The sequence below is a fragment of the Corvus kubaryi genome, unplaced genomic scaffold, assembly GCF_017639235.1.
Source record: "Corvus kubaryi isolate FWS band 111438036 unplaced genomic scaffold, C.kubaryi_AGA036_p1.0 37148, whole genome shotgun sequence".
Classification (NCBI taxonomy): Eukaryota; Metazoa; Chordata; class Aves; order Passeriformes; family Corvidae; genus Corvus; species Corvus kubaryi.
In genome coordinates this window covers 670,989-691,937 of record NW_024581038.1, presented here as the reverse complement: position 1 = coordinate 691,937, position 20,949 = coordinate 670,989, and the positions used below count along the sequence as shown (strand labels likewise).

Here is a 20,949-nt window from a genome sequence, read left to right as displayed (position 1 = left end):
AGCAGAGGTGCAGAATCACCTCCCTTGACCTGCTGCCCACACTTTTCTGATGGAGCCCAGGACATATTTGGCTTTCTGGGCTGCAAGAACACTTTGCCGGGTCATCTTGAGCTTCAAACCCACCAAATGCCCAAGTCCTTCTAGCCAGCGCTGTTGTCAATCTGTTCTATATTTGTGCCCTGCCTGTGTCTGTGCTTGGCATTGACCCAACCCAGGTGCAGGACTTTGCACTTGGCCTTGTTGAACTTCATGAACTGAGCGCTTCAGTTCAGACACCTGAACAAACTTGTTGGACCTTAGTTTCTGAACAAAAAACTCAGTTGTGCATGTTGAATTAGTGCAACTGAAGATGAAATAAGGACTATGGTCAGACAACCAGCCTGGGTGCAGCTAGACCTGCCCTTCTTTTTGGACTTCACATGGAGGTAATACTCAAAAGGCTAAATTACTTTAAAGCACAACATGTCTTCCAGCTGTGACCCCATGTTTAAGGCCTCCCTTAAAATTCTGTTGTTGAAACCTACTCACTAGTGGGAAAAAAAAAAAAAAGAATTCCATGGAACTATTCACAGGGCAAAATCTGAAGTTTCTTTTCAGACTGGAGAAGATTTTTTTCCCATCTCCTCTCCCTTTGTTGGGAGGTCTTGAAGAATCTTTTGTTGATCATGCACCTCTACTGGTAACATTTTGAGCAAGGACGCCCATATATGTACATCTATTTACAATTTTTATAGGCAGGTAATACTCAGGCTCTAATACTTTACTCCTGCAGCCCAATGGATCATCTCATACCCCTCCCAGGGGCTCTATGCACCTCACTCTACAGACTTAAAGGAACAACCATATGTTCTGGGAGAAAAGCAGTACTAATTAAAACTATATTTTTAACTGGAATTTATTCTATGACTAAGAATACAGAGAATACAGCCCCAGGTGAATCTTCTGGGGTAAGATGGTCAGAGGAAGCTCCTTATGTCACATCACAAGGGAATTATTAGGAAGATGAGTTTTCTCTGCTGTAAGAGCTTTGGGTTTTAAGACAGTTGAGGTAATTAATACCATTACCACCTTGTCATTTTCCTGAGATTTAATTCAAAAGACTTGTTAAATTGTAGAGTAACAAGAGGTCATTGAAGGAAGAGCTATTCTAAAAAGACAATTCCCTTTTTAGATGATAATACAATTTTCAGATAAGCTAAATCAGAAAGAGAAGTGAATACACACTGCTGTTTAAGTTTTCTTTCTTGTATTGAATTAATCACATAAAAAAAAGAAAGAAAAAATTGAGTAAGTTGGATAAAAAAAAAATTGAATTTTCCTCTATGAATGTCTGATGTTAAAATATAATTTATTTCCTATTAGCACAACTGTAATGAAAAAGTAAAAAATTTAGTAAGACACACAGAAATACCCTAAAAAATTATGTATTAAAGATGCTGAATACAGATTTACTTTGTCATATCTCTAAAAAATGCTAACTTTCTAGTGATTTAGTTAGCAGCTAGAGGTTTGCAGATGAGATGCTCAGGTGACGACTGAAAAGTGGGAGTCAGAGCCCCAGGAAACTGGGCTTCTCTTTGATAGGAGAATGCTGCCACTTCCTCAGGTGCATACATTGTGTGTTTGGCATTTGGCTGAACACTCTGAGAATGAGACAGCAGAGTTCTAACTGTTTTGTACCAGTCACAATACATAACCAACCCCTTCCGGAAGACTTTGAGCTGCGAGTGTGCTTTAAGCTTCAGACAATGCTGGTTCTTTTGACTCCTCAATACTTTACCTTTTTTTTCACTTGAAAGTCTGGGGAACTTGAGGAAAAACTGCTATTCTGGTAAGAGTCATCTTTTTCTCATAAATAAAAGCCTGCCTCTTCAGCTGCCATGAGCTGGCGTAACTCCTCTGATTTGGTACTTCCATGTACCAAGTACATTCATGAAGATTTACTTCCTTTTCCTGTAGATCTACATGGAAGTGAGACCTACTCCCCCTCTCTTAGAGATGGTATCTCAGCAGACCATTTCCAGCCTGAAATCCTGTCTTTGGTACAGGTAGCGGCCACCCATGTTAGGAAGTAGTCAGGGTGTATTAGAAATTTGGGATGTGCTGAGCTCCCCCTCTCTCTGTGGATGGTGATACACACACAGCTGAGTGGAATCAGACAGGTTTGCCATGCACTGTGCCAGATCAGGATTTTTACTGCCCTTTTCATGCCCTGCTTGTCTCCAGAGGAGCTCTCTGGTGCCTCACTCAGCAGCACAGTCCCACTGACGTGATTTTCCTGCTCTCATCTGACTGCTCCCCAGGTCAGCAGCTCTTGTTCTCAAGGCCTCCTCCTTCCCTTCAGGTGCCACCCATCCCTGCCCTGTGGGAACGTCATTAGGAACGAGGGGAGATAATTGTCAGCTGGCACAAAGCCTCACTTAGGTGATCTGAGTTCATCACTTACCTCCGTGACGGCGAAGCTTCTTTTCCCACAGGGAACAACCTTGTACCACTTGTCATGCAGAACATCCATGAAGCCGTGGGATTTGTACTGGCTGATCAGGTCAGAGATGTTTGAGGTGAGAGGAGAGTTGGGGGGAAGACCAATGCCATATCCTAGAAGGGAGAACAGTACCATGATCTCTCTCTTGTTTGGTTTTTGCTGAAATATGCTCATCTCAGCATGGAAGAGCAGGCTGACACTCTGTTTCAGCCAGCCAGCTCAAACCTGGCTTACTGTGGTCTGAGAATGCTGAGACAAGACCTTTTTTTGTGCAAAATAAAGTCACTCAGTATAAACAAAATAAACAAATTCAAAATTATTATGGCCATACAAGAAATATGTAAAACTGGAGGTTCAAAAACTTAAAAGGGAGGCAATGGATGAATAAATCCTTTCTCTAGAAACACAGACATTTTCATGCCCTTGCCATGGATTCTTTCAGCAATGCAAAAAGGCCTCAATGTCACATAAACCATTCTGTGATCCCCTTGCATTGTTAGAGCACTGAGTGTGACTGTGGTGTCAGATGTGACATTTTCTTCCTGCGCATTTTCTGATGAGGAGCTGTATGCACGTAAATATATACAGAAGCAATCTTCATTGTCATCACACAGCAATTTAAAGCCCAGGGGCTATACTTTCAGTTCATGCACTTCTGCTCTGGCACTGACAGGGACTTCCAGATACTAACAAATGCAGTTTTTAGCCACTGTGTTGTCTTTCACCATGTCGAAGTGCTGGTAAAGGACTTAGTGTAAGTGAAAATGAATTCAGTAACTCTGATTATGGTATTTCTATTTGCAGATTCTGGGGTTTGACTTTAGAAATTCTAAACAAATACAATTGATGTCTCAAAGGCATTCAGTTGCATGCCAATTATCTGCAGAGATTCATTTCCAGTCCACTGTGGATTTTTGTTTTTCAGTTCAGAATTCAAAATTTCAGACTGTTTCCTTAAAAAAGCCCACAACAACACAGGAAGAAATAAAAAAACCCTCACAGACAGACAAGTGCTGAATTTGCCATGACAGTGGCTCTCTTTTCAATGAGTGATGAGGTGATAAGTGTTCCTACAATGCAGTAGTCTCCCTTGCTCCCGAGATTTTTATACTGTGCCTAAAATTCCACCTGAATAAATTTGCTCACGTCAAAGGATTTGTTTCAGAGTTGGCACAGCTAAGACTCATAAATACCCCATTATCAGCATATTTCTTTTGTAATTGGGGTATATGAAATCCAGTCATCCAAAATCATACAGTTTGGGGTCTATTTGTTTCTTTTTCTCTATTGAAATCTAATCTACTTGATTCCAAGTTGTGGAAGGTTTCAGTTTTACTTCAGCAGAGCAGACCTTTCTGAAAGGGATTTATCAGGTTTCTGAAGGAGGTTGTTTTATCATATGATGGGAGCAGTTGGAGCGATTGCCTTCGGAGGGGAGGGAAGTGGAAGCACCAGTCCTTTCCACTGGCCATCTATCACAGAAGTGGTTCCTAAAGTCTGCTGCCCATGTGCTCATCCATGCTGGAAGCAGCTTCACACCAGCCTTGCTTCCAAAGGCTGCCTTCTGAGCTGTCCTTGCTAATTCCTTGAGGCTGCAGGAGTCCACACACCAGGGCAGGCTCCCTTCTCAGTTAACTACAGATTCAGTGGGAATCTTGAGCTGACCTTTAAAATGGGAACAGTATTTGTCTGCTTCAGATGAGAGTGAAACTGCAGAACTGCATTTGGAACATGTTTGAACTGGGTTTTGAACACGTGTCAACAAAGCGAGCTGTCAGAAGAGAAGCCTCATTTCAGGGGCCTCTTTATTTCATGGCGAGCAGGGAGATGGACTGTGCCTCCTACTTGTCTGGAGACAGACTGCCTGAGCACTTGGAATAATTCCTATATTGAGCATGGCAACAGGTCACAGAATCACAGAACCACAGCATGGTTTGGGTTGGAACGGACGTTAAATACCATTCAGTTCCAACCCTTCCATGGGGAATCTTCCACTAAACCAAGTTGCTCAAAGCTCCACCCAACCTGGCCTTGAAATAGGTGGTACAAGTGATCTGAGAGCTCAAAAAACCACAAAAAAAGGCTGGCGCTTTTATTCTGCTCAGTCACTGAGAATTTTGTCATAATCCTCAAGGGGTCCTCAGTTTCACCTCCGTATTTTCACTGAGAATACCACAGGACAACAAAGCAAACTCAGCACAGCAGAAACAGAGCAGTGTGTTATAAAACTGGTTATTACCTTCAATGGCAAAGGGTTTTCCCACAGTTAAGAGCTTGCAGTCGGCATCTATTGACACTTCATAATCTAAGAGTGCTTTATCCATGATGAAGGCATCGAGTTTCTCTGGATCATGCCTGTATTCAACATCAAAGTCAGAAACACAATCACTTCACAGTCTAAGGCTCAGTGACACTCATTGAACACTTGTCCATGCAGTTTTCTGGAAGATTACTGTAGGAAAACAGGGGCCAGGGACAGCTATTTGCACATCTGCACTTAAAATGACAACTGGTTTATGTTTTGAAGGAGGGAATTGTGCACAAAATGCAAACTTGGTGCCTTTGTGCATTAGGAGCAGTCAGCGTGTTTAGGACTTATTTTGCTTCCACAAAATGCTATTGTTCTGAAAGACAAAAACCACTACAATATCTTGAACTTTGACTCAATTGAGAGTCAGCACAAGGCTTTAGTGGAAAAGATCAAAAATTGCTAAAATACTTTGGAATTTTATTTTGGTAATTTAATACCAATTTTATTTGTTATTTGGTAATTTAATTGGTGTCTTGGTTTCTTTGTGATGTTAAGCTTGGGGATATTAGAGCAAAAACACAGAAGGATAACCTATTCAATGTTGTGTCTCATCCTTTCTCCTTGAATATGAGGTAAATTATCTCCTTCACCCAATTCAGCTTTTCCTTGTGTTGTCTTCATGAAGACAGATGACTGAATTTTACTAAAATAATAATTTCTGAACAGCATGCTTGGATAAAATAATGATACAAAAGAACAGTTGCAGTGCCTGTTCTCATCTGATCCTGGGACTGCACCCTCCATTCCTGTCCCCTTAAAACTCTGGGTGTTCTCCTGATGTGATTACTTCATTGATTTCAATCCATTGACTCCAGTTTGACCCAAAGAACTGCCATGCATTATCAATAGGGTGGGTCTGGGAAAAAATATATAAACAGAAAACAACAGGAAAAAACTGCTGGTGAAAAGTTCTCAGGCCATCTGCTACGCAACTTCTAAGATAAATGAACAAATTATTTCAGGCTTATTGCCACCTCTCCTGTTTCCTGCAAGAATTGTGTGTCCCCCAGACTGTCAAGCACAAATGTCTCTGGGGTACACTGACATGATTCCTCAAGCAACAAGACTTCTATTACTTTTTACCAGTCTAGTGCTTCTTTTATTCATTTTAACGACAAATTAAGGTTCCTCTCTGAGAACCTCCTTTCCTCGCACCACACTGAGGAACCTCATTGGCAGCTTTTGCTTGGACTGCATGTTTTTTTCTGAATGTTTCTCACTGCCTGGGCTCCCAAGCTCAGAAACCTGCCAGGAGTTTATACATTGTCCTTGCCTGATGGCACCCCCACACCCAGGTGAGGTACCTGGGCATTCCCACCTGGCCCAAATGCATTTTAATCCACTGAACTCCATGTTTTGTGGGACCCTCAGCACCGGGAAGATCAGAGGGAAAGGATCAGTGGGACATGGGATCCATGGAGTGGTGATATTTTCTACTTCATCTGTCTCTCTGTCACTATCTTTCTCTCTCCCCACCACCATCACCACCTCTCTCACACATTTACTGTTAAATAAAATCCATACTACTGACTTTGTCCTCGTTTTCACCTTAATTCAGGCATCCCTCTTTTTATTTTATTTTAATACCCAGATGGTAACAACTGGCCAGGGGAGGAGGTGTGGTGCTGCGTGCAGGGGCTCACTTCAGGTAGGCCACGCCGTCGTTGGTGGCAGGGACGTTGTAGCGCCGCATGTACTCATGCATCTCCGGGAAGCTCTGCCTCACGTAGTCCTCGGCGCTGCTCTCCCGCACCGTGCCGAACCGGAACCCTTGGGAGGGGTGGTGGAGCTGAGGGCAGGACAGGAGAAGATCAGCAGAGCCATCTGCTTCCCATCACACCTGGTATCTCCGTCCTAGCATGGCAACAGTTCCTCAGAAACCTGCAGCATTCATGGACCTGCCCCTCTGGGTGTTTCCCTGCAGGTAGCTTCCCACCCCCCAGGAAAGACCTGGAGAGACTTACCGGGTGACTAAATAGCCTGTCTGTGTACTCTCAGGGTTTCTTCAAATGTGAAAAACAATCCCCATGAAGCACCCAAAATCTAGGTGTTTATTGGCATTACTTGTCTCTAGACCAGACAGTGTTTCAGGAAATGTTATGAGAAGCCTCTGGGCTTTCTGGGGCTCTGGGTAACCAGCAGAGGACACAGAGTCTGGATTTGTTTCGGCAGAATATGTTTTACTGACTCCTTAGGGATGAAATTTAGCCTTCTGCAGAAGGGTAGCACCTCCAGTTCATCTCTAGAAGCATAGACACTGTATCACAGTCTTTGCTGCCATTCCTCACAGACAAACTGAGGACTGAAAGGTTGTGTACACCAAAAAAGTCTCCCCTGGCAGTGAGCAGGAGGGAGAATTCCCCTCTGTACAGCCCAGGCTGCAACCATGGCTGTACACACACAGACTCTTTTCACTGTTTTGTGCCCTGCCCTTTTCTGAATGGACTTCATGCTCTGTAGCCCCAAGGACCCCAGTCAGGTTTCACAGATCCCTCTTTCTACAGCTTCTGTTTGCCTTTGGAGCATTTAGAGACTTGTGGGGAAAGTCTCAAGCTGCCATGGAAGAGTCAGGCAGCATCTTCCACTCTGCCAAGCACTTCCTTGAGCTGGCCAAGTGCTGCCAAGCCACAGTAATTCAAAAGCCTTCAGCAACCCACCAGCCTCTAACAGGCCAAGCTTTCAGAGCACAGGAAGCCAAACAGAGCTAAAGCTGAAGCAGTCAGGCTGTATTTGCTTCCCAGGAAGCTCACGGACATCACAGCAGCTTGCAAAGATGATCTCACCACGGCCACGCTCTGCTTGGCAAAGACCAAGCCAAGAAGCATTCTGCCAGTCCATCTGGCCCCTGCATTATCATCTAAGCAGAACGGAGTGCAGAGCACCACAGAGCCATAAAAAGACCTTTCCCAGTCTTCTCTTCAATGACCCCATGGATAAAAGAGTGTTTGTAGTTTTTTTAAGAATAGCAGAGGTAGGATGTAAACTCACAGTCACCCAGTTTAGTCTGAAAATGAACAGAAAAAGGTCTTTTGAATGCTGTTTCTGATGTCATGAAAGCTATGAAAATTCTGTATTTCTGGAAATTTTTACCTGAAAAATGGGCAGGTGGTAACCACCTTGTGGTCTGCTGATCTGTGATCCCTGTGTTGCAACCTGGGAATGAGACCTGCAGCTAATTACAAGTCTGTGGGCATGAAGGGAGCCCTGGCAGATTTTTTTTTACATGTTCTGGTGTAGATGGCTGTGGGACAAGCAACGCAGGGTGTGCTTCCATCTGGAGCTGGCCATTGTGCTGTGCCAGAAGGCCTGTGGGCACAGAGGGAAATGTTCTTGCCTAGGAGTGTGGGAGCGGCATTCAAGTGCCAGAAGACATAAATAACAGGAGCTGGGCTGTGACAATACCTCATGGAGACTTCCAGCACAATGCTGTCAGCCAAAATCTTGAGCCACTGAAGACGACCTGCTTAAAGAAGGAACTTGGAGTAGGGTTCATCTTCTCTGTCCCAAGAAGATCATCACCACAGTCAAGATGAATTGTTTTAGATTTTATTTCTTGGCAGTTTCAGTGAAGAGACTTGAAACCCCATTAAGACCCAACACTGAACCACACTGGCATCTTCCAAGTCAACTTAGCTGTTTGTTGAGAAATTTGTGGCCCACCTAGTGATGCCAACTGCAGTGTAACACCTGATGTGCAGACAAAGTCTGACTTCACTGGAAAGCATCTCTCCCTCAGACTGTCACCAATGTCTGCATTTGGCTAAATTTTTAAGCCTGGATGAGAAAGGCTGGTACAAAACCAGTAAACTGAACCTCCATGCAATTTTCTATCCTAAATCCTTTGCTGAGGACTGCCCACACTTTGCTTTATGTTGGGCATCCTGTCAAATTTCACCCCAAATGATGACAACACTGGAATGTTTATCAGACCAAAAGTCCATCTGGCTTAATATCTTGTCTCTAGCAACACCAGATGCCTGGTAGGAAGTCTTGGGAAGCCTGTGTAAGGGAGTTGTTCAGCAATCCCTTGCATCCAGTGCTCTATCTGCTTCTGGTAATCTTTGCTTTTTCTTAAGCATCATTACGTGGCTGCAGCTTTGTATTTGATGAACTCCTTTTATGAAGGATAAACGTTAATAATTGTTTTAATCCTCTCTGTCTTTCAAGGACTTCTGTTTTCTTCTTACTGCTGCTTATCCACAGGAGGAAAAGGTCTGCTTGCAGCTCTGTGGATTGACAGGGCAAAATGCTGCCAACAGCATTTCACTGATGATTTTCTAAGACTGCTAAGGGTTACTTGCCTCAACAGAAGACAAAAAACTTGAGGATGGAAACAAGACTCATCACTTGTCATTGCTTTCTTACCTTCTGTAGTCCTCTCCTGGGAAGATTATGTGACAAGATGAAAAACCACAAATATCTGTGTCCTGACAGGATAGGTAAATGCCATAGTCTTACTGTGAATCTTGCCTTGTTAGCTGTCTCTTTTTTCTAATATTTTCTGTTTCTCATGCTCTCTTTCTCTTGTGTTTCTTATGTTTTGAAAGCTCTATACTGAAAGAGTCTTTCTGTTTTCTATAAACCAATAACAGAATCTTAATGCCTAGGGCTTCAGAGAAATCATGAAGTCTGAAAAATCAGCATTTGAAGAACCAAGAATAGATTCTACATATTTTCTTTTAAACTTGTAATTCAGGGGATGCAGTTACTTATATTTATACCAGTAACAGAAATATAAAGACCAGCTTATTGGAAGAAAGAGCTGTTGAAATTAGAGTAATTTCTACTATGTAGGTTCTCTGCTTCTGTGTATATACTGTGTTTCTCCATTCAAAGCTCAGTTATTGCCAGAGCAAAAGGCTCTGGTAGGTAAAGGGCTAGGAAATGTTGACAATTTTTATATCCAGAACACCTGGAGGTTTACTGGTGACTCAAGTACAATTAAAAATAAATGAATGTAATAGCTGCAGATCCATCCCTAGATATGAGTTTTCTTGGCACTCAGCTTAGATAGCCTTACAAAGCCCCACCAAAATCAGACACCTGTGACTGTAAGAAGTGGAAAGAACAAGGTTTGTTTAGACCTGGAGGGAGGTTTTGAGGCAACAGTGAAGTCCTGGCTTGACAATTCATTGAACAAGATGTGAAGATTGTTATGGGTACAGATATTGCAAAATAGCAGTATCTCAAATAAAGACATTTAAATTTCTTTAACTGTCAGATCATTGAACCACAGAATCATTTAGACTCAAAAGACCCTTAAGATCAGACCCCAACCACTAACCCAGCATTGCCGAGCCCATCACTAAAATATGTCCCCAAGAGCCACATCTACATGTCTTTTAAACCCCTCCAGGGATGGCAACTTCACCATTTCCCTGGGCATGTTGTTCCAATGCCTGACAACCCTTACGGTGAAGGAATTTTTCCTGGATCTCCCTTCTGAAGACTCATTAGTGTTTATCAAGCCACCAGCCCTTTGAGTGTTATCTGGGAAGGCCACCACAGCCAACTGCAGCTGGCTGTGAGCTTGAGCAGGGAAATACCAATAGCCTGGGCAGTCTAACAACAAGGGTATGAACATAACAATTGAGTAGCTGTGTTAAAAGCTATTAACTGCTAATGTATTTTAATATTTTATTTGTTAAAAGCTAAAAGGGGTTAAAAACCTATTTAGTGCTGCTGGTTAGCGGCTCTCCTAAAAATGGTGACAGCTCCAGCAGCTAACAGTATCATTTTTGCGTCTCAGGTACTGGAGATCATGGATTTCGTATTGATGAACTGAGTTCTACACCTGAAGCTATGGCGTATACCACGAATGGCCATTCTTTAGGTGCACCCCAAAGTTTTAGAACCATCTCCACACTCTACTGTGAGGAAGCTGTTGTACATGAAGTTGTGATGGTGCACATGGTGACATCCCATTTGGACCTGGTTTAGCATTTGGGGCAGACTCAAGAGATGAGTGGGACACGGAGCCAGAGGGGTCTGAGCACTGAGTGCTTGGATTTCACAGGTTCAGGGCTGTGGAATGCCAAGACTAGAGGATCTTGCTGCACAGGACAGGGATGGATGGCTCAGGAGGATGTCCCATCTCCTGTGAAGGCAGCAATCTTGGGTGGGAGGACTAGGACGTGCTGCTGGGAAGTAGAGGATGAAGGTACAGGAGAAAGGCTAAGGAGCCTTGGAAGCAAGCATTCTTTCTGGAACTGGTGTCCCTGTGAACACTGCTGTCCCTGTGACCTCTCAGGACAGTGTCTACTGTACGACACAGGGATTGTGCCCAGTATTTCCAAGAACAAGTCTCACTGTTGAAGAAAACATACCATGGGTAAGGAAACAAACAAGAGGCAATGTTTTCTTACACAGTGTAAGAAAACAAGGGGAAATGTGAATGCCGCCAAGCCCTGAGGAGGTGAAATGGTTGTTGGGTCACTTGAGCCCTGAGACAGGGAGGCCATGTAGTGTTTAAGGAACTCAAGAGCTTTACAGTACATCCAGCTTCTCTGACAGTGCCAGGAAAAGCTCTGGGACTTCTCAGAGTCTTCTGTGCCTTGCATAATATGGTACTCTCAGACAAATGATGTTTGTGCTTCTTGCTCCTGAAAGCAAACACTGCAGCTACCAGTTCCTTTGCCTTGGCCCCTTACTTTCAGATCTTCTTGGTTTCTGTCTGCTGCTGTTAAAACATCTGCTGAGTGGGAAGTGGAGAACTTGTTTTATTTGGGAAGATGTTGAGATGAATTGGGCATCTGCATACATCCATGGCTTGGGGTGCCAATTATGCATGAAAATACCAATGTGATAAACACCAATGTGATGAAACCACAGCAGCAGAAACAGGAAAACACAATCCTGAATGACAGGGCTTTTGCATAACTTGGCACATTCCATTTTATGTAATGCATTGCCATTGCACTCAATGCTGTCAGCTGGGGAGAACACCTAGATCCCAACTTGAAAGGAAACAGGCCCAGAAATCTCCAGTACAGGTTGGGATTTAGAACTGAAAATGCATGAGATACTGCCAGCAGTTAACCCTGGCACAACCGAGGGTGTGGGACTGTGGGGTTTTGAGGTCTTTCTAGCAGGTTCTGGCTTTTTAGGACTTTTCAGTGCTGCAAAGCCAAATGATTTGCCTCAAGGACTTTCCCCCCTTGATGCCCTGATTTTGTTTAGTATCATTTTGAGGTTTGCATCACAGTTGGTTGCCATTGACTTTTGCAGTTAGAACCCCAGGTGTTCAGTACAGAAAAATTATGGTCTCAGCTCCAAAAAAGTAGGCAATACAATATTGCCTTCTGATCCCACGGAGTTTGAGCTTGCTGGGACCTGTGAGGAGACGAGAAACATCTAAGCAGAGCAACTGCTGGGAAGGGAAATTGTGGCTATTTTCTACAAGCAATGATGTAACTACGAAATCTAGGAAATGCCTTCCCAGCACCTGATTGATGGGGTGCAGCACCTGCCTCACTGAGTCTGGCTCAGAACCATTCTGCGCATCTTGAAATGGGACTGGAGGAAAAATGCTTTGGGAACTCCACTTCTAATCATGATCTCAACTCATGAGATGCATTTCATCACCCATTCTATTTTTTTGAGGGGAATGAGAAAAAGGCAATCCAGTAGCTGAGTGCAGCACCAGTGACCACTCATCGCAGTGACAGAGCTAATGTGCTTTTTAACGAGCTTTTACCACCACCTATAATGGTGCTTTTTAATTTAAACAGGGTATAGAAAGGAGGAACATGTCTGAAAGTGCTTTCCCAACTTTTACAACAAGCTCTGAGGAAAAACATTGGTGCAAAAGGTTTTAGTATCTCACTCCCATGACAGTGCTGGTTACCCGGTATAACACCAAGTGCAGTGTTTAATGGGCACCTCGTGTATCAGCAGAATTGCCAGCATGATCCCTGCCAGGGAACTGCTGCAGGATCTTGAAATCTGCTCAGTTTCTACCTACTGGAGAAGGGTAGCATTAGGTGAAGAACTGATGTGGTTTTAGAAATGTGCTGTTTTAAAACGACACTTCTGTCTCTGGCACATAAAGCAATAGCCTTTTACTTTGCCTTATGTAACACACACATTTAGGGGATCTTCCAGCCACTAATAGATTTCTCATAGCCCAGTGACAAAATATAAGCAATTGGAAGTGTTAAAAAAGAGTTTCAGGGGAAAATGAACAACACAAACGAAATAATAGTAATAAAAAAAAATCCCAACCACAAACCAATGTAAAACTGTTCATGGGCTTTCCATACTTATCTGAAGAGTTTTCAAAAACTGAATATTTATGGGGTGCAGAAGGAGATGAAAGAAAATTATTCACAGTGAAGCACATGAATTTCAGATTTTAGCAGATGAAAATTCACAGCTCAGCTTCTGGAAGTGGAGGTTTTGATCAGGGACTGTCCTATGTGTTCAGGCTTCGGAAGCCGAGATGTTCCCAGAGCCTCCAGGAGAGGGTGTTTGCAGAATACATTTGAACCAACGCTTTTGCTTCTCTGTTGCAGAAAGTGTCAGTGGAGCTGATTCTTTCCTTGCCAGGATAAGGTTTTCTTAAGATTCTGTCACTTTGAATCCAGCTCAGGAATCCAGGTCAGCAAGGTCATTAGTTGGCATAAAACCTGACAGCTGCACTGAAGTCAATGAGCAGCTTCAATCTGGACACAAGTGCACAGTCCACTGCTGACAGCTTATTCTCTTCATTGCAACAAGGGAATACGTGAAAGGAAACTGTGACTTAGGAATCTGCTCAAAAATATGAACCTTTGTGTTGATGGTCCCTGTGTGAGTGCTAATAATTAAACTTAAGACTTGTTCTGCTCCTTTGTGTGTTGGAAAAGCTGTTCAACTCAGGGACGAGACTGAGGACTCAGATCTGTGGTTAATTTCTGAGGATTGCTCTGATGAGAGTTGCTAGGCAGTGCAAAAAACTCCATAAAAAGAGCACTCTGAACATGCAGGTGTGTTTATCCCTGTTTCTTAATAGCATTCTAAGTGTTTTCTGGACAGAGGGATCTTTGAGCTGTGATTTATTCTGGGAGAGATGAGAACTGTAAGGTAGAAAGTGTAAATAATTGTAGGAAAAATGGATAGACTGAGGGGAAAGAAGGGGTGTTATTCCCAAAAGTCCACAGATCACTGCTTCTAATTCCACTTCAGCAGCACAAAGCAGCCGTAAAACTGTTCCAGATGGAATCACTTCATCCAGCATGTTCTTCTGCTTGCTCCCTGTAAAACAGGGCTAATGCTGCTGTCAGGCAGGTGAAATCCTTTTCAAATTACATGCAAGGGAAGGAGAGCTGTGTGGCTGAGAACATGTTCAAGCTACCAAAGAGATACAGAGGATTTTTGATTAGAGACTCTCTCTCATCCTTCCATCCCGAGTCTTGGGTCTCTGGATGAAAAGCTATCACATATCTCTACGAGCCTCTGAGGGCTCAGGGAGGAAACCTCATGCGGCAGCAGCTTGAAGTGTAGGTAGTGCTCCCACCTTCAAAACCATCATCTTTAAAATCCTTTTTCTTACAAATTTCTTCTGCTCCAGCTGTTGCTGGTTGAAGGTCAGTCCTCACACCCTCTGGCCATGTGGCAACTGCCCCCTGGGTACCAGGGCTAAAAATAATGCTCTCCCTAAACCTGTAAGGCAGGAATAGTGCTCTGTGCTTTCCAGGAGCAAACAGTAGCTTTGTGTTGTAAAGGGCTCATTAGTCACCAGGATGAAGAGGTTTCCAGCTGTAGGTGGTGGGACTGTCTACCTGCACATGACTTCTTCAACATGTTATTTGCTATTCGCTTTGGGTTCAAGAGCATCAAATGAAGGGAAATCACAGGGAGTCCTGTGTTACTGATGGATCCAACATGGAAACAGAAAGGGATTTGTCCGTCTTGGAATCAGTGAGGAATGTGTTAAGCATGAAGTGTAAATGAAAAATTACGGCCACATTTGGATACTTGGGCCTCTTGCACAGTGAAGTACAGACATTAATATTTGACTTCACCTGGTGTTCAGTCAAATCCTAATGCACTCAATGAAAACCACAGCTTCTTCCAGAGGGCTTGGACCCTTGTCATCCCTGAAGCCCCTTGGATCAGTGCAGGACTTCTGTCTCCAGGAAGGTGAGCCACAGTAGCATTCTGGTCTCTCTGGATCACAATTGCTGTGACTTTTGTGAACAATAATAGACACCCTCCATGCTGCCAAGTCAGCTGCATGATGGCCTTCCACCTGTCAGGTGCTAACATCATCTTCACTGTTCTCTGCCACTCTTCACCAGTTACTTCAGTAACTTCTTCTGTAATTCTCCACTTGCATTATTTCTTGCAAGGGTCTGAACCCCACCTATGATGCAGTTGCTATTTCTGGTGGTGGGCTCACTTTCCTTTTTTTTAAGAAAGGCTATGACATTTAGTATTTAGGTTTGTGCAGCTTGAGAGTAAGAAAACGACAACCATATAGATGGGAAAATGCTAAAACACATTAATTCCTTCTGGTGCTTGAAGAACAACCTTCACAACCTGCCCCACATGGAATGAAGACAGCAGGACTTCCTCTCTTCCACGCCTACCCCTAAATTCTTTGGATCAAACAACAAGGTGAGGTGAGGAGTGGCCAGGGCAGTCGGTAACAGCGTGAGACATTGTGTGTAGGTGAAGACCTTGAGCAGTAAGGGTTAATATGCAAAGATAATAGAAAGATACACGTTGGCAAGAGGGCATAAAAAAGCACGTTTCATTGGGAAAGGAAACTTGATTTGCAGAACACTGCAGTGCATTTTTCTGATAAAATGGGTATCAGAACAATGCAGATCTGAGCTGGACAGATTCTGAGCCTCCAAAGCTGCAGCTTTAACAAGAAATCTTTAATGAAGTGACGGGGAAGCTAAAGAAGCAAAGATTTCATCTCCATAAATTGCAGGTGCCTTTCATTCCTGTATGAGACAGCTCTGCAATTCTTTATTGTGGCTGGAGCTTGATACTCAATTTTGTCTTTGTCCGAGAGTTTTTTACTCTGCTCTCTGTGACACTGAAAGTCCTCTTGAGTTCAAATCCTTCACTGACTCATTAATACTCAGAAAAGCACCACGTATTAATTAGCAGGCTGTGATCTTGTCAATCACAACCTTCCTGTGCCCAGTAACTTCCTTCACAGAAACAAAGTCTCTGTAGTTTCTTCTTTTAATTGTAAAAAGAACCCTGCAGTCCTGTACAAATACTAAACCCTATGGCAGCAGTAAGATTTCTTTAAACTACACTGAGTTTGTTACTTTTTTTTGCTATACAACTTAATACATTTAATGCATATTTAAATAAATGCTACTTCATTATCTATTTAGCACATAGCAGTTCAAGTGGCCCCCCTTACAATGATTCATATCAGGCTGCTGCAGTGAAAAACCACAGCAGTAATTTCTTTTAATGTAATTCCTACAAAAATTCCTTTTTCAGGAAGAAAATTTACCAATAAACACACAACAGTTAAGGCCTCACTCTAAAAACTGCTGAACTCAATGGAAAATACCATTAAGAGCAGGAGTATTTCAATCATGCCTTTAATGATGAAAAAGGCCTACAGAGTGGCTTGATCTTTCTTTTTCTGTGATTTGGTGTTGCTAAGGCTCATCTGCAGTTACTTGCCAGTTGTTTTTCTGGACAGTTTTAATACAAGGAACACAAAGTATTCAACTGATATAGTAAGGGCCATAAGGCCTCTAAATTAACTGAGATGCTCATAAATCAGAAATGAGAGCTTGCACCCTCACATTTTACATATCTACATACAAATATCTGGGTGGTTGTACACATTGAATTCCTGAGTAACAAAACCTCACACATACCTTGCCTGGATCACTCAAAGTGCTTAGTTTTGTAATAAAAAGGTGGGCAGCTCATAGAAGCAAGTCCTCAGACACTGAACTAGGAGAAGAGCAGAGATTTCTGAGGACTAATCCCACTGCACACCGAGGATGTTGAAAGGACTTGCTGGGTGGAACTTGCCAGAGTGACTGTCGATGTCTTCTCTGGGGCCCTTTTTTTTTTTTTTTTTTTTTTTTTTTTTTTTTTTGGTGTTTTGAAACACAATCATTCATGGCAGAGAGAAGGAGGCACTTCCAGGGAATGGTTTAGGTATCCTGAAGCCAGTGCCTTTACAGCAGCCTACCTGTACAAACTGTAGCTGTAAAAGCATAGTAGACTGTGTAAATAATATCTTATATCTTCACTGCAGGCGTGTGAAGTTAGGAGAGACAATGCAGTGAAATTGCTGGTGATGGGATCCGCAGGAGTAGCCCTTTTTTGTTAAATGAAGCTAAATAGGTTCAATATTTTATGTTAAAATATAACATGGAAAGGAACTTTCCCACTGTCTAGGGTTGTTTTTGAAGGTAAAGTGATGCAGAGAAGTAAAAACATAACCAGAGTAAATGAACAGGCATGGCTACTCAAGCGTGTGCTAAAGAAGGAAAAGAAAAGCTGACAGCTGTCACGAAAGGCACAACGGCCGGAAAGCATCCAAAAAGCTCATTAAATTGTTGAAAGAACAACACTTTTTGCAGAAAGAAAGGCCAGGTGTTGGACTACCTTATGGAAAATCTGTCCAGCTCCTCTCCTGCTTCTGCTGTCTGCTTCCATCTTGGCATGTTTGAAATATTTCTTCTGCCTTATGGGCTTCCAGAATTCTTTTGCCTCAAATAACCTGAACTACCCAACACACTCAGGACTTCATGGTGCATCTCCAATATGTATTCTTGAATGAAAAACCTGGAAGCCAAATCTCTTTTTCAGGTCCCCTTTGCCACTAAAAAAACCCCACTCTCTGGGGAGATCCTGCAGAACCACTTGCCATGAGTTGTTTTGCAGAGTAAAAAGTTTTACTTCTAGGCCTTATGAGTGGCTGTACCAAAGAGTAAATTATACATAACTGAGCAACCTGGCGGAGGGTGTCCCTGCCCATGGCAGGGGGGTGCAACAAGGTTATTTTTAATATCTCTTCCAACCCAAACCATTCTGTGATTCTGTGATCAGACCAGCCCCAAGGCAGGCTGCTGGTCTGCATGCCTGGAGGAGGAATAAAGGAAAGAACTCAGCTCTGGTTGAGCATCTGGTCTGCCAGGCACTCTGACAAAGAAAAATATTATAATAGTTTTGTGCATCCTGAAAGATGACATTAGAAGGAAAACTTAAATAAGCGTCTGTGATTCAGACACAGAGGTGTCTGATAAAAGCAGGTGATAAAAGCACCTGATAAAAGCAGGTGAAATTATACAAATACAATGTTTTTTCTCCATCTCCTCTGTCTGCAGAAACACTTTTAAACTTCTTTGCCACATACTGTAGAGAGCTTCTTAAGAGGGATTCAGGACACAGATGAATGTTCCATCTGGGCAGCCAGAACATTCATGCTGTAGCTATCCCCCTTGTCCTCAAACAGGAGGCTGACCATGTTCCAGTTGACACAAAAGCTGTATTTGCCAGTTTTCACTGGCAAGAGACGATGTCTAAAACCCGTACAGTCAGAAAATGAGGGAGGAGGGGGCAACTGTGGCCCAAAACTGCCAATTTTCTTAAAATAATTAGATTTTAAGGTGGCAGGACATTGCTTCAATATCTCTAAAACCTATTGGCTCCCGTTGTACCTCCTGTTGTAAAAGGTCACCTGAAATGGGACCTAGGAAAGGGGGCAGCCAGCTTTGATGGACACTGCATGACTGTGGCTTTAGTGACCTACCCTGGTTAAGATTCTCACACAGAAAATACATAGCAAGTTTCCCAAATTCAAGACATACTCCAGTAAATTAATTCTCCTTCCTCTCACTGCTTGCCTTCTGCTCTGGTTCCTGTCTCACTGGCTGTTCCTCCTTTCAGCAGCTTGATGATATTTCTATATTCTCTTCTATATCATTAGTGCATTTAAAGGTCCAACTGAGATAGCTCTAATTCTGTCCTTCCTGACTGTTCACAACCTCAGATGGGATTTGCCATTTATGGCTGACAGCCTGAAGAAATTATATGCCTTACATCACCTCGAGAAGTCTGCTCCTCTATTTTGGGCTTTGTTTTTTAAATAAATTTCAAAAGCACAGTACAAAGGGCACATGCATACCGAGAGCAGCAGAAGAATGTTTAAAGCATATTTAAATTAAAAAGGTTATTTCTCCCTCCTGCTGCCTTCTTTTTGAAATGAGTCTCCACCCCTGAAAAGAAAGAGGTAAACATATTTGGGAAGAAAAACCCAAGCATAACATCTTTTAGCGACATAAAAAATGCTTCAAGTAACTTAACTAAAAAAGTTGTGCCTGTAATTCTGCGACTGTTGTGCCCCAAACATTTCCTAAACCTAAGCTTTAACTCTTAGAGAGAACTTTGAATAGACACAGCTCAGGCTTTGTGTGAAAAAAAGGTTAAGCCAGTGCATTTTCTATTACAACTACTCTTTCAGACTGACACTTTGGAGGCAAATGCATGAATGAAATACACAGAACTATTCTGTAGCTCATGTAATGGCAGGCAATCTTCTTCTTCTTCCCTAAAATCTATGTTGTCTTGTTCCCACAGTGGGAACTGGTAACTACTCAGAAGCTTAGGTTTATTCCATGAAACAGGGAACTGCTTTTCTAGGAAAGGCCAGTAATCCCAGTGATTTAAAGGAATCACTGAGGTTACTAACCAGGAGTCTTTGGTGTTTCTGCTCAGGACCCAGATCCGTGTCTGCAGCACCTGACATGCTTCAATGTTCTGCACGAATCTTTAACAGCACAGCTTTGGAACAATTTAATTTCCTTGGAGCTGCAGGAATTTCCCAATACCTGTTTTAAAAACTCCACATGTGGTCACAATAATAATGCTGAAAAATAGGATGTAATCTGATGCAATTTGATTTGATGGATGAGGAGATGGCCGTGCAAAGAGTAGAGGACGAACCTCATTTTCAAACCAACATTGTGCCTTCATACAACAATGTAACAAATATCCCTGGAACTGGGGAAATTCAGCTGAAAGCTCTCATCTGCTTCTTCAGAATGCTTTGAAGAAAACATATATACTGATTCCCAGACTTTTGTGCCTTATATTGATGAAGATATTCAAGAAATATTTATGATATCTTTTGCTGGGAGGGGAATGGCAGATTATTAGAAGCAATTTGCTTTAAGCCATAAATCAATTTTAGGCCACCTCAGGTCAGCCACAGAAACTGTTGCTCTTTGTTTAAAACATTTTTGGTAGAAACCATCTAGTTAGCATTGCAGGGAGTGAGTCAGGCACTGCACTCACAAAGTCAAAACTGAATGGTCATTAGTCTGACTGCAAGGTTTCAGTAATGTAACAGATGGAGCTTGGTCTTTGATGTCTGGCGGGACAAATGTACCATTTATTCACACAGTTTACAAAAAGCAAGGTGTATGCCCCATTCTTGTGTTATTAGAATTACTTTTTTACAGTGGCACAATAATCCATCAGTTCAGCCCCTTGAGACAAGCACATGGTGGATGGTTTCTGTATCAGCAGTTAGGTCACGAGTACAAAACTGTGGGTAACAAATCACACCTTCACTGCAGAAAGTGCCATAGGAGCAAGGGAAATTTGCTGTTGCCACTGTGTCCCCTGGAGTGACTGTTGGGTGCAGAGGATGCTCTGGTGTCACCTGCAGCCCTATATTCTCTCTACAAGCCATTCTGCCCCCTGCTTTCCTGATCACTACATAGTGGAAAGTAAATTAAGAATAGTCTTATAAAAGGACTGGACTCCAATCCCAACTGAAGACCCCTTGGGAAGGGGGAGAGAGCAGGTGGAGGAAGTTCTGGGAAGTCCAAGCTCTTTGCAGATGGGTTGTCTACAACACTGCTCATCTCCTCCCATGACAGCTCGCTAGCAGAAACAACACCGCAAATCAAATGCTTGACTACTTGTAAAGTGAATTCCACTGTTTTGAAGTATAAGGCAGAATTTTCCAAAATATTTCAGTTCTGCTACGTTTCATTTAGCATTCATGGGGAATTTTGCCAGAAACACCTTTGCCAGCAGCATTTTGACCAATACTTGAAAAATCCTACCTAGAGAGGATCAAAGGTTTTGTCTTGGTCTGTGCAGTTGTTTTGTTTGAGTAGATGTCAGAATGACCGGAATCATCCAACTGATTTAAACAACTCCAGTC

At 42.7% G+C, this 20,949-nt stretch overlaps 1 protein-coding gene across 1 annotated transcript in view; it reads right to left on the bottom strand.

The window, feature by feature from the left end:
• GRIN3A (glutamate ionotropic receptor NMDA type subunit 3A) overlaps positions 1-20,949 on the bottom strand; it is a 68,809-nt gene that overhangs the window by 13,935 nt on the left and 33,925 nt on the right. Inside the window, exons 5-7 of the mRNA XM_042021498.1 lie at positions 6,440-6,585; positions 4,725-4,840; positions 2,447-2,598 (exon numbers count right to left, since the gene is read on the bottom strand). Of these exons, the coding sequence (XP_041877432.1) occupies positions 2,447-2,598; positions 4,725-4,840; positions 6,440-6,585 (414 nt within the window). The remainder of the gene's footprint in view (positions 1-2,446; positions 2,599-4,724; positions 4,841-6,439; positions 6,586-20,949) is intronic.